General features: G+C 35.0%; 1 protein-coding gene and 1 non-coding gene across 6 annotated transcripts in view; both read left to right on the forward strand.

The window, feature by feature from the left end:
• The first annotated feature begins 9,433 nt into the window (after nucleotides 1-9,433).
• On the forward strand, nucleotides 9,434-9,594 carry LOC143665101 (U1 spliceosomal RNA). The gene has a single exon (XR_013166775.1). It is a non-coding gene; the product is annotated as a U1 spliceosomal RNA (small nuclear RNA).
• Nucleotides 9,595-16,030: 6,436 nt separating this feature from the next.
• Nucleotides 16,031-18,693, forward strand: part of GABRG2 (gamma-aminobutyric acid type A receptor subunit gamma2) — a 117,874-nt gene continuing 115,211 nt past the window's right edge. For all 5 annotated transcript variants that reach the window (XM_077138092.1, XM_077138093.1, XM_077138095.1 and 2 more), the window contains exon 1: nucleotides 16,031-16,137. In XM_077138092.1, coding sequence (XP_076994207.1) covers nucleotides 16,031-16,137 — 107 coding nt within the window. The remainder of the gene's footprint in view (nucleotides 16,138-18,693) is intronic.

The raw sequence follows: 18,693 nt of genomic DNA on the forward strand, positions 1-18,693 counted from the left end.
TCTTCAAATGTGTGCATCTCTTTTGGCTCTAAAGCAACTGTGTTTTCTCCACAATGTCTTCCCTTTTAAAGGACTCCAGGAAATTAATGAAGACCCACATTGAATGAATAGGGTCTAATCTCCATCTAATCAAAGGCCATACCCACTATTGGGTATGAGGCATCTCCATGGAGTAATCTAATAAAAAAGTCATGCCCAAATTGAATGGGTTGATTTCCATGGAAACAATCTAATCAAAGGATTCCATCCTACAATATTGAATCAGGACTAAAGGACATGGTTTTCAGGGCTACACATTACTTTCAAACCAACACAAGCAGAAAGTCTTGAAAGCAGCAAGAGAAAAGCAATTCACCACATACAGGGGAAACCACATAAAACAGTTTGGACTACTCAACAGGCACCATGAAGGTGAGAAGGCAGAGGCATAATATACTTAAGATCCTGAACAAGATAGACTTACAGCTAAGCATTCTTTATCTGCCCAGTGGTCCTTAAAAATTCAGGAAGAGATTAACATCTCAGACAAACAAAGGCTAAGAGAATCTGTCAACAAGAGACCTGCCTTACAAGAAATACTAAAAGGAGTTCTGTCAGCTGCAAAAAAGAAACAGGAGAGGGAGGTCTGGGAGACAATACAGAATTGAAGAGTACCGGTAAAGATAACTTAAAGGATAAAAAGAGGGTGAGGGGGAAGCCATATAGATCAGACAATGATAAGATGGTAGACTCAAGAACTGCTCCTACAGTAATAACTTTAAATGTTAATGGAATAAACTCACCAATTAAGAGATACAGATTGGCAGACTGGGTTGAAAAATATGATCCATCTATATGCTGCTTAAAGAGATTCATCTTAGACCTGAGGATACAAATAGATTGAAAGCAAAAGGAAGGAAAAAGATCTGCTATGCAAGCTGCAACCAAAAGGAAGCAAGAGTAGCTATACTAATACCAGATCAAATCAACTCTAAATGTAAAGATGTCTTAAGAGACAAGGAAGGACACTACGTGTTAATAAGAGTATATTATTTTTTATTCTTTTTTAAAAAGTATTTTATTTGAAAAGAAAAGAAAATAACAAACATAATTGTTCATAATTCAAAAAGAAATAACAATTATAAATGTTTATGCTCGAAAAACATAAGTACCTGAAACAAAAATCAGCAAAACCAAAGGGAACAATAGACATTTCAACAATAATAATGAGAGACTTCAATACACCACTCTCTTCTATAGATAGAACAGCAGACAGAGGATCAACAAGGAAATAGAGAACTTGGACAGTGTGATAAAGGAATTAGACCTAATAGACATATATAGATCATTATACCCCAAAACACCAGGATACACATTCTTCTCTAGTGCTCATGGAATATTCTCCAGGATCGATCATATGCTGGGAAACAAAGCAGATCTTTATACATTTAATAAGATTGAAATTGTTCTCTCAATTTCATTCATAACAGAATGAAGCTGGAAATTAATAACCACCAAAGAACCAGATTGTTCACAAATACATGGAGATTAAAAACACACAATTATATGATCAGTGGGTCAAAGAAAAAATTGCTGGAGAAATTGGTAAATATCTGGAGATGAATGAAAATGAGTATACAACATATCAAAATTTATGGGATGTGGCAATGGCAGTGCTGAGAGGGACATTTATTGTCCTAAATGTCTAGGCTAAAAAGGAAGAATGAGCAAAAGTCAATCACGTGGAGAAACTAGAGAATGAACAGCAAACTGTTTACCAAAGCAAACAGAAGAAGAGAAATAACACAGATTAAAACAGAGTTAAATGTATGGGAGAACAAAAGAATAGAAAGAATCAATAAAGCCAAAAGCTGGTTCTTTGAGAAAATCAATAAAAATCAATAGACCACTAGCAAGGCTGACAAAGAAAAAAAGAGAAAGGATGCAAATAGATAAAATCAGAAATGAGAGTGGGGTCGCTACTATGGACCCTAAAGAATTTAAAAAGTCATAGAGGATACTATGAACAACTATACGTCAATAAACGAGATAAGCTAGATGAAATGGACAAATTCCTAGAAACACATGAGCAACCTACACTAACTTGGGAATAAATAGAAGAGCTCAACAAACAATTACAAGTAAAGAGATTCAACTGCTCATCAAAATCTTCCTAAAACAAAAAGCCCAGGGTCAAATAGCTTCACAGGAGAATTTTATCAAACATTCAAAAAAACTAACACCAATTTTGCTCAAACTCTTCCCCAAAAAACTGTGAAAAAAGGAATGCTATCTAACACATTTTATGAGGTTAACATTACTCTAATAACAAAACCTGGTAAAGACGTTACAAGAAAGTAAAACTATAGGCTAATCTCTCTAATGAACCACAAAAGAACCAAATATTTCACAAATACATGGAAATGCAAAATTCTCAATAAAATACTAGCAAATCGAATCCAATCACACATTAAAAGATGAAAGACCTATATCTCACAGTCAAGTGGGGTTTATACCAGGAATGCAAGAGTGGCTCAACACAAGAAAATCAATCAATGTAATGCAGCACATTAACAAATCAAAAGGGAAAAAAATAACATGATCATCTTGATTGATGCTGAAAAAGCATTTGACAAGATTCAGCATGCTTTTCTGATAAAAACACTTTGAAAGGTGGGAATGGAGAGAAACCTCCTCAATATCATAAAGGGCATATATGAGAAACCCATAGCCAGCATCATACTAAATGGTGAGAGATTGAAAGCATTGCCCCTAAGATTGGGAACAAGACAAGGATGGCCATTATCACCACTGTCATTCAACACTGTAATAGAAGTTCTAGCTAAAGGAATCAGACAGGAGAAAGAAATAAAAGGCATCCAAATTATAAGGGAAGGAGCAAAACTTTCATTATTTGCAGATGCCATGATCCTGTATTTGGAAATCCTGAGAAATCTATGACAAAGATACTTGAGCTAAAAAAAAAACTTTTAGCAAATTGGCAGGATACAGGATTAATGTATAAAAATCAGTAATGTTTCCATACACAAGTAATGACCTAAATAAAGAGACAACGAAAAAATTCCATTCAAAATAGCAACTAAAACAATCAAGTATCTAGAAATAAACTTAACCAGGGATTTTAAGGAGCTGTACACTGAAAACTACAAAACCTTACTAAAAGCAATCAAAGAAGGACCAAATAGGTGGAAAGACAGTCTGTACTCATAGATAAGTTTAGATGTCGTTAAGATGTCAATTACCCAGATTGATCTACAGATTCAATGCAATTCCAAAGTTTCAAGACCCTACTTTGATGACTTGAAAAAGCTAGATATCAAATTTATTTGGAAGGGAAAGGTACCTTGAGTAGCTAGAATTTTTCACATACACACAAAAAAAGAGCAAAGTTGGAGAACTAACACTTCCTGACTGTAAAGCTTATTATAAAGCCACAATGGTCAAACCAGCATGGTATTGGAACAAAGACAGAAATATTGACAAATGGAATTGAATTGAGAGTGCAGAATAGGCCACCAAATCTATGGTCAATTGGTTTTCAACAAGGTTATTTATTGAAATATTCTGAAACAGAATAGTCCTTTCAAGATATGGGCATGGGAGAATTGGATACCAATAGCCAAAACAATGAAGGAGGATCCTTACTTTGCACCCTATATAAAAATTAATTCAAAATGGATCAAAGACCTAAATATAAAAGATAAGAACATAAAACTCTTAGAATAAAATATGGGAAAATATCTTCAAGGCTTAGCAATAGGAGTTAGTTTCTTAAACCTTACACCTAAAGCACAAGCAATGAAAGAAAAAGTAGATAAATGGTAACTCCTCAAAATCAAAGCTTCTGTACCTCAAAAAGGTAAAATGGTGCTAACTCCATGGGAGAAAATACTTGGAAATGACATATCAGATAAAGGTTTGCTCTCCTGTGTACATAAAGAAATTATACAACTCAACAACAAAAGAACAAACAGCCCAGTTATAAAATGGATAAAGGATATGAATAGACACAATTCTAAAGGTGCTCTTTAAAACCAGGGTTTTATCTGAGATTCTACAAAAGTTTCATGCACTAAATTTACTTTTCAAAAACCTAAAATCTCCAGATGGTTCCTAGACCAGATAAGTCCTGAAACCCACAGGTACCAGTCTCTCCAAGAACATCAACCAGTTCCATCCCCCTACCCCATATTGTCGACACCCCTTTCTGACATGAGAAAGTTACAATGAGCATAGCCCAGATATCCATGAAGTTTGGAAGAAGGATCAAAGAAGAAGGACGAATTATAACAGAAAAGTTAGATTTAACTAAATGCGTATGACTATGGAATCATTATATTGATATTTCTGTTTAGTTCCATTGTCTTGGAGCAGCTACAGGGACAAACCTGAAATTGTGGAACTGTAACCTATACCAGACTTTGAAACCTGTTCTATAGCTACTTGCTAAAATTTGCTTTGAAATTTATTGCTTTCTTATATATGTATTATCTCATAATTAAAAAAATTTAAAAAAATTCATTGCTCAGTTTGAGGAGTACTGGCATCTTAACAATACTGCCTTTCAAACTATGACCACAGATATTTTAACACCTATTTAGATCTCCTTCAGTTTATTTCAACAAAGTTTCATAGTTTTCATTGTACAAGATCTGCACTTCTTTTATCAAATTTATTCGTAAGTAGTCTGTGTTTTTTTGAATTTTGGATATTTTTAGAAATTTAAGTTGTTCCAAGTGAATGATTCAGTTTTGAATAGGTCATCCCAGTGTATAGCAATATAATTGATTTTTGTATATTAATCTTATATTTCACAACCTTTTGAGTTTGTTTTTTGTACTAGGGGATTTTTAGTGGGCTTCTCAGGTTTTCTACATGCAACATCATGTGGGCTGCAATAGAGATAATTTTACTTCTACCTTTTGATCTGAATGTCTTTTATTTTTCTTACTTGATTGCATATTGCTAAATAGAAGTGAAGAAATTGCACAATGTCATTTTATACTTTATCTCAGGAAAATACGTTCAGTTTTCCACCTTTAAGTATGAAGTTAGTTATTTATTCTAAGTAGATGCCATTTTTCATGGTAAGGAATTCCCTTTTATTGTTCATTTGTTGATAGTTGTTTTTTTACCATGAATGGTGTTAATCTTTTGGCAAATGATATTGTCTGCATATGTTCAAATTAGTAATTTCTGCAGTTCATCTAGATCATCTAATTTGTTGGTATACAATTGTTCAATGTATCTCCTTATAATTCATATGTAAGATTGGCAATGACGTCCCCGATTTCATTCTTGATAATAATTTGAGTTTTTTCTTTTTATTGTTCATTCTAGTTAAAGGTTTACCAACTTTGATGATGTTTTCAAATAACCAGCTTTTGGTTTTCTTGATTTAGCTTGTTGTTTAATTCTCATTAATTTCTATTGTAATATTTTTTATTTCCTTACATATGATTATTTTGAGTTTTTTTTTTTTTCCTAATGTCTCCAGGTGAAAGGTTAGATTGTTGGTTTGAGTTCATTCTTCTTCTTCAATATAGGCATTTACAGCTATAAATTTTCCTCTCAGCACTTTTTTAGCTGTGTTCTATAAGTCCTGGCATGCTGTACTTTTGCTTTCAATAATTACAAAGTATTAGCTAATTTCCCTTGTAATTATCAATTTTACCCATTGAGATTTTAGAGTTTGTTGCTTATTTACCACATATTTATGACTTTCTAAAATGTACTTTTCTTATTGATTTCTAATTTCCTTTATCATTGATGAAACCATGTGTTGAATAATTTCAATATTTTAAAATTTTAAAAAATATTTTTATTGTGAAGTATAACATATTTACAAAGAAAAGAAAGAAAAAGCAATAATTTTCAAAGTAAACTTCAACAAATAGTAACAGAACAGATTTCAGAGTTTGTTATGGGTTATCATTCCATTATTTCAGATTTTTCCTTCTAGCTGTTCCAAAACACTGGAGGCTAAAACAAAAATCAATATAGTGATTCAGCAGTCATACTCATTTCTTCAATTCTATTTTCTCTGTCCTAACATCTCCTTCAACTTTGATCATTTCCCCAATCATTAAGGAATGTCTATTCTGACTTTTTCATGTTGAAAAGAGGTGTTGACACTAAAGGATAGGGGTATGTAATTCATTGATAATCTTGGAGAGGCTGGTCTCTTTGGGTCTCAGGATTTATCTGGCCTGGGCACCCTCTGGAAATTATAGGTTCCAGGAAAGCAAATTTAGTGAAAATTTAGAGCCCTAGATATTCTTAAGTGTTAGCAAGAGTGGTGTTGGTTAAGGTTTAGTGAACCATGGAAATTAGCACTATCTAATTGAAGCTTTCATAATATAGCTCACAGAATAGCCTAGTCACTCTCTTTGGTCTCTCTTAGCCACTTTTGCCTTATTGTCTTGCACTTCTTTCCGCTTTTGGTCAAATAGGCATTGCAATCCCATGATCCCTGAGAGTCAGGTCTCATGTGGTCAGGGGGAATTTCACACCTGTGTCCCACAAGGGGGGAGAGCAATGATTTTCCCTGAAGAGTTAGGCTTAGAGAGAAAGACCACATCTGAGCAACAAAAGAGGTTTCCTAGACGCAACCCTTAGGCATTATTATAGGTAGTCTTAACTTCTCTACTACAGAAATAATTTTTATAAGGGCAAGTCTCAAAATCAAAGGCTTAGCCTATTTTCTTAGGAGTCACAATGGTTGAGAGGGTACCTGGAATTTCCCAGATGGGAAATTTTAATAGTTCCACATTTTTTTTTCTTCAGACCCTCAAGGGACTTCTACCAAGACGTTTTAATTATCAGCCCACCATAGGCTGAGATTTATCCAGGTATTGCATTAAGTTTTACAGAATTACAAGGCTCATTCATGTTTTGAACTTCAGGAGTTTGGGTTGTTTAAGCGAGCAACCCAGACAGGTTGATTTAGATTGTGTGTTACAGAAAATTTAGGATCTAGAACCAATAAGCCTCTCTGACTTTGGTCTCATACAGTAGGTGGAGACCTAGAGAACATACATCACCATCTTTTACCCTGTGCTCTGAATAACCTTAGTCCCAGCCAGACTGGCTCCATTATTATCTCTAATTGGAGTCTGATGTCTTTTGTGGTTACTTTTACTACTATCGTATATAGCTATGTTAGCTGTAAGGGCTGCAGCACTCTATTTCTGGGTCTTAGGTGTCACAGAGTTTCTCAAAGTTCCAGGGAAATACAAGCTGATACACATATAGCTCAGTGTATTTTAAATTTTTTATGGCCTAAAATATGGTCTATCCTGGAGAATGTTTGCTATGCACTTGGGAAAAGTAAGGATTATTTTGTAGCTGGATGGACTATTCTATAGATTTCTGTTAGGTCTAATTGTTTTATACCATTGTTTAAGCCTTCAATTTCCTTTCTTATAATTTTTATTTCAGTACCATATAAACAGCCTAAAATTTCTCCCTTTCATCACATTCAGATATATGATTCAGTGGCATAATTGCATTCACAATATTGTGTAACAATCCCCGTTATCCATTACCACAACTTTTCCATCACCCAAACAGAAATTCTTATTTCTGATCTAAGAATTTGCCAATTCTAAATTTCACATCAGTGAGATTATACAATATTTGTCCTTTTGTGTTTATCTCATTTCATTCAACATGAAGTTCTTAAGATTCACTTTTGATCTTTTGCCTATTTGTTCAATCAATTACTGAAAAATGGGTTTGTAGGTCTTTTCCTAATGTTGAATTTCTTCCTTCAATTCTTTAAGTTTTGACTTCATGTGTTTTGTTGCTCTGTCTGCATATACATGTATCTATGTAGTGTGTGTGTGAGTGTGTTAAAAATTGCCACATCTCCCTGATTAATTGACTTTTTATCACTATAAAATATCATTATGTCTAGCAACAACTGTTTTTCTTACAGTCTATTCATCTGCTAGCCATTTCAGTACTCGTTTCTTACTGTTTGTATAGTATATCCTGTTCCATCTTTTTACTATGAACCTACTTGTGCCTTTAAATCTAATTATGTAAAATTTGCCATCACGCTGTTGGATTATTATTTTATCCATTCTGCCAGGCTCTGCCTTTTGATTGAAAAATTTAATTGTTTGATCAATTTGTGTTTCATGTAGGATTTACATCTATCTTTTTTGCTATTTATTTCTATTTGTCCCATGCCTTTATTTTTTAATCTGTTGTTTCTTTACTATCACCTTTTGCACTAAATCAATATTTTCTAATGAATCATTTTAATTCCCTTACTGTATTTTTGAGCTACTTTCTTTGTGGTTGCTCTGGAGATTACAGTGAACATCTTAAACCATAAAAATCTAGTTAGGATTAATATCAACTTAATTTCAATAATGTTCAAAAGTTTAGCTCTGTTCTTTTCCCCAATTGCATACTATTATTGCTGTAAATTTATATCCTTATATATTATATGTGCATAAGAGTAGTTTATAATTATTGCTTTATGTTGTTGTCTTTTCTAGGAGGAGGAGTTACATAAGAATAAGTTTATACTCTGTGATTTTTATGTGTAGTGACATTTACTGATGCTCTTTGTTGATATGAATATTTGCACAACAATGTTTATTGTGGCATTATTCACAACTTCTAAAGGATGGAAGCAATTCAAGTGTCCATCAACCAGTGAATGGATAAACAAAATTGTGTATGCACGTATGATGGAACATAATTCGTCCATAGAAAGAAATGAAATTCTGAGACATTCAACCACATGAATGAACCCTGAGGACATCAGGTAGAATTAAATAAGCCAGATGCAAATGTACAAATATTGTATGATCTCACTTAAATGAAATAATAAGCATAAGCAAATTCATAGTCAGAAACTAGAATGAAGGTTTACTAAGGACCAGGATGGGGGTAGATAGTGGGAATTGATGCTTTAATTGTACAGAATTTCCATTTGGGGTGATGAAAAGTTTTGCTAATGGATGGCAGTAATGGAAGTACAACATTGTAAATATAATTAACATCACTGAATTATATATTTGAATGTGGTGAAAAGGAGATATTTTAGATTGCATATAAGTCAATAGGGTAAAAAAAATCACAAGACAACAACACAAATAGGTAATTCTAATGGAAACCTGGACTATAGTTCATAGCATAAATACAACGATGTTCTTTCATCAATCATAAAAAATGTACCACATTAAAGCAAGGTGTTAAGATAATATAAGGTTTTATGGGATCTCTATTTTCTGTATAATTTTTCTGTAAGCCTACAACCTCTCTAATAAAAAAGATCAAATGAACATATACAAGTATACATTCTAGACTCTCTAATTTGTTCTCTTAACATTTTATAAAACGACATGAATCAGTCATTTATTTAAGCTTAAAATCAGTGTGAATCCTTCTACTTTGAAAAAAATTATTATTATATATACATACCTGGCAGGGGAGAAACCATGACGAAGAAGGTGACTTACCCAGGGCGAGGCTTATCCATTGCACTCTGGATGTGCTGACTGCTGAGCTTTCCCAAAATGTGAGAAATTCACTGTATAATTTGTGGTAGTGGGGGACTGTGTTCATAGTCTCACCTGAAAAAAATTAAAAAATAAAAATTAGTAAATAACAAGTATGAGAGAAGTTGTGAATTTACAGGACAATAGTGCATAAAACTCAGTTTCCATACCCCCCATACCTTGTGGTGGTGGAGAGCACTTGTCACAATTGATGACAGCAATTTTTGTAGTTGTAAAAATTTTTGAACAACAATTGTCTCTGTTTTACAACTGATGAAAAAATTGCTGAACAGTACTATTAACTATCATTCATAGTTTACATTAGGAGCATTCTTTTCTATATACAATCCTATTAATAATCCTTGCATTAGTGTTATATATTTGTTATAATGCATGAAAGAGGATTCTTATACTTGTACTATATAGTCCATCATCTACAATAGGGTTCAATCCTATGTTTTATCTTTTAATGTTTATCCTAGTAATATTTACGACTTGGAGTTTCCCTTTTAACCACATTCACTATATAAGTCAGTGCTGTTAATTACACTCACAATAATGGGCTACCATCACCACCATCCATTTCCAAACCTCTACAATCAATTTAAGTAGAAATTCTGTACAAATTAATTATCAACTCCCCATTCTGCAACCTCAATTTATCCTCTGGTAATCTATATTCTGGATTCTTTATGCATTTGCTTATAATATTTAGGACATATCAGTAACATCATACAATATTTGTCCTTTCGTGTCTGGCTTATTTCACAAAACATGATGTCTTCAAAGACTTCAGTCCTATTTGCTGCTGCATAATATTCCATTGGGTCCACACCACATTATTTTGCCTTTATAAAATATTCTGGGTTTTTTTGTTTTTAGAATTATGTGTTAATTTCTCTAAAGACTTTTGGCTGTACCTGTTATACTTTTAATGGTGCTTTAAATATTGTCCTATGAATTTTTTTTTTAACCTGGGCAGGCACCAGGAATCGAACCCATGTCTCCAGCATGGCAGGCGAGAACTCTGCCACTGAGCCACCATTACCCACTCTGTCCTATGAATTTTTAACGTATCAAAGATTTTACTATTAATATTATACTATTTCATGAAATATACAAGAAATTCGCAAAAGCATACAATTTTATTTAACCCCAATTATGGGATCTTTTGTTCTTTTGACATCTAGTTTACATGAAAATATTATAAGCTCCAAAATACACTGTTCCAATTTTTTTTTCTTTTCTTTTTTTTTTTTACATGGACAGGCACCGGGAATCGAACCCAGGTCCTCGGGCATGGCAGGCAAGCATTCTTACCTGCTGAGCCACCGTGGCCCGCCCTTTAGCATTATTTTTAATGCAGTTCTGCTGGTGACAAATTCTCTCATCCACTATCTTCTTGGAAATGCCTTTAATTTGCCTTCATTTTTGAAGGCTGTGCTTACTGGATGTAGCGTTCTATGTAAACATTTTCTTTTAGCAACTTAAAGATGTCATCCATTGTTCTCTGGTCAATTGATTTTGATATGAAGCCAATTATCTTTGAAATAATCGTCCACCAAAATGTAATATTTTATTTTTCTCTAGACGCATTCATAATCTTTCAAAATTTTCACTGTATCTGTAGTTTTATGTTTGATTATAAAGTTCGCATATGTAGTTTTCATTGTTTTATCCTGCTTGAGGTCCATTGAGATCCTTGCATTTATATGTTAATATTTTTTACCACATTTGGCAAAATTTTGGCCATTAGTTCTTTAAATATGTCTCCTTATTCTCTCTCTTTCTCTCTCTCTTCTCCTTTGTCTCCTTCTACACAAGCATATTAGAATGCTTAGCATTATCTCAGTTCTCAGTGGATCTTTTAATTTTTTGTACTCTTTTCTCTGTGCTTTTTTATATTATATAAATTGGATAACATTTTTTATCTGTAACTTTACTGATTATTTCTTTCTACCATTGCCAATCTCGTATTAAAGCCTGTGCAGTGAATTTTTCTTTTGAGATATTCTAAAAGTAAGTTCTTGACTTTTTATTTTTTTAATACTTTCCATTTCTCTGCTGAGATTCCTTATGGCTCACTCATTTGATCATATAAATCATCATGATCATGACCGTGTTTTTTTATTTAGTCCTTGATGTATTTATACTGCCTTGATTGAAAACAATTCTCTAATGCCATTATCTTGGCATGCTCAGGATCTGTCTGGGTTATGAGTTGAACTGTATTCCCCACAAAGACATGTTCAAGTCCTAACTCTGGTCTTATGAATGTGAATTCATCAGTAAGTAGGAACTTCAACAATCCTATTAGTTAGGACGAGGCCAAAGTGAATTAGGGTGGACCTTAATCCAATATGACTAGAGTCTTTATAAGCAGAGGAAATTTGGACACAGGAGGACGAGACATATGGGAAGAAAGATGTCTCTGTGAGGGGGGCAGACATTGTATTATGGATTAGCTGCAAGCCACTATCAGAACGCAAAAGACTTCAGAGAAAGGATGACACTGTGACACCTGATTTTGGACTTAAGGAAAGTTTGTATTTAGCTTTGGACTTCTGGTCACCAAAATTTTGAGACAATAAATCCCTGTTTAACTCAACCAGTCTATGGTACTTTGTTACAGCAGCCCTGGCAAACAAGGGCAGTCTGCTACTTTTGACTGCTTTTCTAAAAAAAAAACAGTCTCCCATATTTTGTATGTGTCATAATTTTTAATCATGTATGTGATATTTTATATAATATATTATTTAGACGCAGATTGTTTTTTTATTTCCCTGAAGAATGTTGACTTTTGTTCTAGATTATTAGCAAATCACCTTAATCTTGTGGAGGATGGTTTATACCTTTCTCAGGTCTATCAGTTTCAGTTTCCCACCTTAGCTTATAGCAAATTCTTAGTGTAGAAGGTAGAAGAGTTATGGCCATTCCAGGTTTAAAAAAATGCTTGAGAAAGTATTAAAATTCTCTAGCATATCAGGATTCAAACTCCAAACTCTGTATATCCTGCAGTGTACAGAAGCCAAATTAATGGCTCAAGTCATTTTTGCTCTCTGGCAGACACCTTGGAGACTTCTCTCCCCCTATTGCCTTAACCCTTCCTCCAAGAATGTCCAATTTTGAAATCAGCCAAGGATTTAAGGGCAGTTTATATATAGATTTGGAATCTCACTTTTTTGTTGTTTCTTTTATTCTGTGATTTTTCTCTTCATATTCAACTGCTTTGGTGCCTCAAACCCCCCTCTTAAACCTCAGGTCAATAGGAGGTTTGCTTTCTGTTGATTTTAGCTATCCTATATCACTGAGACTGAGGGATTTTCTAGGATATGGATTTTCAGTGCAAAACCCAGAAAAGTCCCAGCCAAACAGGGACACATTAGTCCCTCCAGGAAAAGACACATAATCTTAGATCACCTCCAACACAGTTTCTTCTGTGTTGTTCAAATCTTCTTTACTTGCTGTGTACTTTTGGTAAATTTCTAGTACTTCTCAAAGTTTCCTTTGTATATTTTATGTACTATTTGCAAGTGTTATCCCTGAGGTAGTTTATGGGATAAAAGTTAGTCTGTCATTACTAGAACTAGGATTTAATTAATAAATGTTAATTTCACAGGTAATGAAAGCCTTGATAGCAACAACCAAACTCACTTTTGGGTAGAGTTGCTATAACTAAAAAATAACAATAATAATAATACGTTAAGTTAAAAGTAAAAATGAAACTCCATTCCAAGAAAATATAACCTGCAAAAAAAATCCCCAAAATATTGTCAGTGTTTTGTTTGGATTATAGGATTATAGGTGATTGTTTTTTTATAGTTTTCAATAATTTCAAACATTATATATGTATATGTATGCAGCATAAACATATAAAAATGCTATTTACAATGAAATTATAAGCACCATATTTACCTAATACTGTTTATTTAAATCTGTATTATAAAATATATCTTTTTAAAAAATGGCAAGAGGAATTATAGTTAAGTTCATCATAAATATAATTACTAAGGTAGCTACCACGGTGGCTCAGCAGGCAATTTTCACCTGCCATGCCAGAAAACCAGGTTCGATTCCCGGTGCCTGCCTATGCAAAAAAAAATAATAAATGTAATTACTAGAAGAGATCTCAGGCAAATACCAGTAAACATAAAATGTTGCGGATTCTGAGAAAAAATACTCAATTTTTTTCAAACAGCAGCCTACCAGATAACGAAGATGAGCAGAGGCATATGAAGTGTACTGGCAAAAACTGGCAGTGTTAAAAATTATATACCGATATTATAATAGTAAAATTTCCTCTAGTGATTGTCTTAATATACTGGGGGTATTACAATATTTAAATAGATTGCAATTATAGGAATCATTACGATAGGATACTTCACTGTGTGAATTATTAGTTTATGAACACGAAAGCATTTATTCTTTAAGTTTTCTTTTACCTGTCACTAAAGAAACTCACGTGAAGAAAAGTTATATTGAAGGTTGGGAAAAAATGTTCTGTTGGTTAGAAGACAAAATCTTTTTAGATAGTCTGTTACAAAATTTGTAACTAGTGCCCCGCATGTCTGTTTGGCTCAGTCTATTCTGTGTCTTAAAAAATGGACCATTTCACTTAAAAATTCTCATATACAGTTCCTCTGGCCACTCTGATAAGAAATAAGCAGTGGCACTTGCAATGTGCATGGTCTCCCCACTTTACTAATTCAATGACAACCAATCTTTCCTTACAAAGAAAAAGTATTTATGTTTTCTCTGTCTTTTTTTTTTATGCACAGGGAAAGGAAAGAAGTCAATTGACTACATGTGAATGTTACCTACCCCACCTCCATTGAATTTTGTCCAAATGTCATAAGGTATAAAAAGCCACCCAAGATTTCAGTGTGCCTGTGAGGTCATTTTTGCTTCATGCTCTGAATGTATCTCCCTTAGCCTGTGTCATTGGAAGCAACTACCAATAATTCTTTCTGTTGTCCTTGGGTGCATCTTAGAGTTAGCAATGAATTGGGGACTGATTATTTCATTTAATTCCTGTCTGCTGACTCCTTATTCGAAGCCCCTACCTGGAAGACTTAATTCTCTCAGAAAAGGCACTGATTGTGAGATGATTTTCTTAATAAGGGGCAGGCGTGTGATTTGGTTCACTTCGTCCGTACCTCCATAGGAACATCTTTGCTATGTTCTCATGACTCTATAGGAACCACTTCCAATTCCTTTTCCATGATGAGTGAATGGAGTTTCCTCTATAGTGGAGGAAAATAGATTGACATAGAAGGTTATCAGTATCAGTATCCATGGTAACATTCTAGGCGAGAAGGAAGCAAGCTAACCCCATTCAGCAACCCCAGGACTTTTTCAGGATATCATGAAGAAGAACAATAAAAATAGCCCATCTCTACATAGCAAATGTCCTCCTGTACCTTCAGTGTACCCTCTCTCCCTTGAGAAGGTAGTCCTCTATTTTGTGGTCTGAATTCTTTACTTCAACAACAATCCCCATGCAGTTATATTCTTCCACCTACAAGCAGGTTGTGCAAGTACATTTTTATTACTATTGCAGAGAACACAGAAGAGAGGAAGTGCAAAATTTTTCCATGTATTTTAATCCTTTCACTGTTTTCTGTCTTTATTTAATTTGAACCCACCAAATCTGTTTTCCAAGGGATGCCTTGGAGAGAAACAGCCACTCCTCTGCCATCGTCTGCTCCTATTATCCCAACAATATAATCATGATTTCTAAGACTGCAGGATTTAAAGTAAGGATTCTTGGCATATCTGACCAGAGTAATCTATTATTGATGATACTGGGTTTGGGATTTATTAAAGAATCCCTTATTCCCATGAAAGCCAGTCCTTGCCTGCGTCTATGTGCAGGGAAGGGTTAAAAGCCCTGGAAAGACACCACGCATGTGTTAATTCGTGCTGCAGCAGCCGTGCCTCACTTCCACTTTGACCTCATAGTTAATCTGCGTGATAATCATGCAAAGCCTCTAGTGATTTTTCTTTCTTTTAAATACACATGCATGCACACACACATACACAAAAGCAAACACACACACACACATTGGTCCCTAGCTTCTTTAAAAGAGAAATCAAACTAAAACAAGCAAATAAGCAAATAAAAAACGATGGACCTTAGGGAGGATGCGTGAGTTTGAGGGGTATGAGTATGTGTATGAGTGTGCCTGCCTTTCTCTCTTCCTTATTTGCCTTGGCATGCTTCTCTCCCTGCACCCTCCCCCCGCCTCAATTATATTTCCTCAGACTTGGAAGCCGCTGCCTGAGCTGACGCTTTGATCATATCTGCATGCGTTTGTGCTGATCTTACTTCTGCCCCCTGAATATTAATTCCCGAAGCTGGGGAGCAATACGTCTCCCCAGTGACGGGACCCACTAGAGACAGGTGGGGGTAGTCACCGTCAGATCACAGCTTAATAAAAATACAAAGGGGAGGGATCCTTCGGCAATCGAGGGGAAAGAGGCCAGAGGAGGAAAAAAAAAAAAAAAAGGCGATGAGTTCGCCAAATATATGGAGCCCAGGAAGACTAGTCTACTCGATTCCTGTATTTTCCCAGAAAATGACGGTGTGGATTCTGCTTCTGCTATCGCTCTATCCGGGGTAAGATACTCTGTTTTCACCATCGTTTTCTTCCGGAGAGGTGGGGGAAGGGGTGGGGATGTGGAACTAAGGAGACCACCCAGATTGATGAAAACATTCACCTAGGATTTGGGGCTCTATAATTTACGGAATTTGGGATATATGGAGTGGAAAAGGGAGTGAGAGAAGAGGAAGGTCACTTTTGTTTATTTATCTAGTTATTGGACTTAATTTTCTTTGTTTTAGAATGAAAATGCTAACGTCATAAATACTTTGTGTTTGGGAGTAGCGTTTTGATATTACTGCAATCTCATGTCCAGGTGGGCTGTGCTGATACACGCAGGCATCTGAGGCCATGTTGGAGGCGTTTTGGATAGGGGGTCGAGAGGAGATAATTGCAAATGGGGTCCTGGCGCACACTCGGGAGATGATGTGTGAGGAAGAAATGGGGGGCGGCTCTGCTCCTGTATAATGAAGTGTTACTCGTTTCTACACCTGGGTATTGTTAAAGTCAGCCAGCCAGCCAGGTTTTCTATCCTGCCCCATTGACCCGGCAGCAGACATCCCGAGGAGAAAACATGGTTCAGCACCAGGGACAGCAGCCTTGGCTTGGGACAAATGGAAAGAGGATTTTCTAGCCCAATAGGACATCTCTAAATCTAGACAGCATCCATGTAGTGTGAGCAGAAGGCACCTGAAGCCAAAGATCTCTAACGAAGTCCAGGGCCCTATTCTGATTAGTGCCCCCCGCCCCTTCTGCAGAACGGGAGGGAGACTGTTGGGCTTGATGTGGAGAATGTAGTGAATGAATGCATGGGGGGAAATATGTCTGGAAAAGAACTGGCCTTGCTGTAATGCTGAAAGATATGCTGAACCAGGTGGATATGATGCCATAATTGTCAAATATGCATTAATGCCTTAGAGCCTTGCTGCACTGAATAGAGAAGAGGGGAAGGAGGAAGGGGGAAAATGCATCCAGAAGACTCAAAACGCTAAGCAGGTGTGTTCTCCAGAGTGCTTTGAACTGAAATTTTCTTGAACTCCCTCAGAACAAAAGTATCAGGGGAGTGTCTCTCCACATTCAACATTCATCTACCCACGTCAACAGTTCCTCTCAGGATGTTGAGCCAGGCCCAAAAGCATATTAAAGGTCACCATTTACATTACTTGACTTTTTTCTATATTGACATATTTAGAGCTTTTTATTCAGAAATAAAGCTCTACAAGGAATACCCTCATGCCATCCCACCATCTCTGAAACACATACACACACACACACATTCACACACGCAACCAGCTATAGAAGAAAGCAAGGCAGTACCCTTAGGTTTTCCTTAGAGTTGACTCTCTTTATGTACTAGCTGTGATAAAGAGAGATGAAAGGGATAAGGAGAAATATTACTTTATTTTATAAAAATACTTTTTCATTTTCTCTGGCCCCTCTTCCCTTGGGTGTATTATGAGAAATCCAGATTTATGCTGCAGAAGAGACCCAGTCGAAAAGAGGAGTGAAAACCTATCATTGGAGTTTCAAGGAGAGGGATGATCAGCTTAATTTTTACAGCACTTCTCACATATCCCTCCTTTACTATAAAAATAATGTATTTTCATTGAAAGCTTAAGATTCAGTAGATATCTCAGAAAAGTAGAGGACCTTTTACTTTCATGGTTTTACATGTAGTACATTTTGATGTAACCCTGGAAAAACAAGTTTTCTACTCAAAATTTACACACTTTTTTCTATTTAATATTATGTATAGTTTTAAAACTTGATTTGTTTCAGAAATAAGTCAGACATTGTGATGGTTTTTTTGAAGATAAAAAATTATCGTTGGCCCTATTCTTACCATTTATGAAACCTGTGGATTAGAATCTAGTTAAGAAAAAGAGGAATACTTCTTTCCTTCCTACTACTTATATCCATTTTAATAAATGTTATTATAACCAAATAAATGAGGATGTTTTTATGCGTCTTTACTTTCAATGGACCCATTTTAACAGAAAATGTGTAATTTTATTATTTCTCATAGTAGTATTCTTTTTAAGATGTCGTCTTGTGGGAATAGCTCAACATTTTCTTTTCCAATAACATGAAAAGCAAAACTTACTGATACATTTTCATTTTACAATTTTGCCATAGTAGTCTAAATGGGCTTTTAAAATAGTTGTAAATAATTACAGTTGAAAGTGTCATGAAAACCCTCTAATAGGGGCTTTTTAAACAAATAGTTTTTCAATAATCATAGAGAATGGAGTCACTATAGTATGGTACAGAGAATATGATCCGAGTTTCTGTTTGCTGCAACCCTATAAAAACTCCATTGGAAGAGCTGAGTAGGGGCTGGTTGGAGTGAGAAGCTTTGATAGCTGAAGCTGGGACCCCAAAGAAGGAAAATTCATGACTGGGAAAAATTTGAGATTCGAGGAGCCAAGATACAAGAGTCTAATGGAATAATCAGTGGCAGCAGAATTAGCTAGAACATTAAAGAGAAAAAAAAATAAACATTTAATTGACTCTCATTTATACAACTCCAAAAAACACATCATTTCCCTCATTAAATTGGCTACATTATTAGG

The sequence above is a fragment of the Tamandua tetradactyla genome, chromosome 20 (genome assembly GCF_023851605.1).
Source record: "Tamandua tetradactyla isolate mTamTet1 chromosome 20, mTamTet1.pri, whole genome shotgun sequence".
Taxonomy (NCBI): domain Eukaryota; kingdom Metazoa; phylum Chordata; class Mammalia; order Pilosa; family Myrmecophagidae; genus Tamandua; species Tamandua tetradactyla.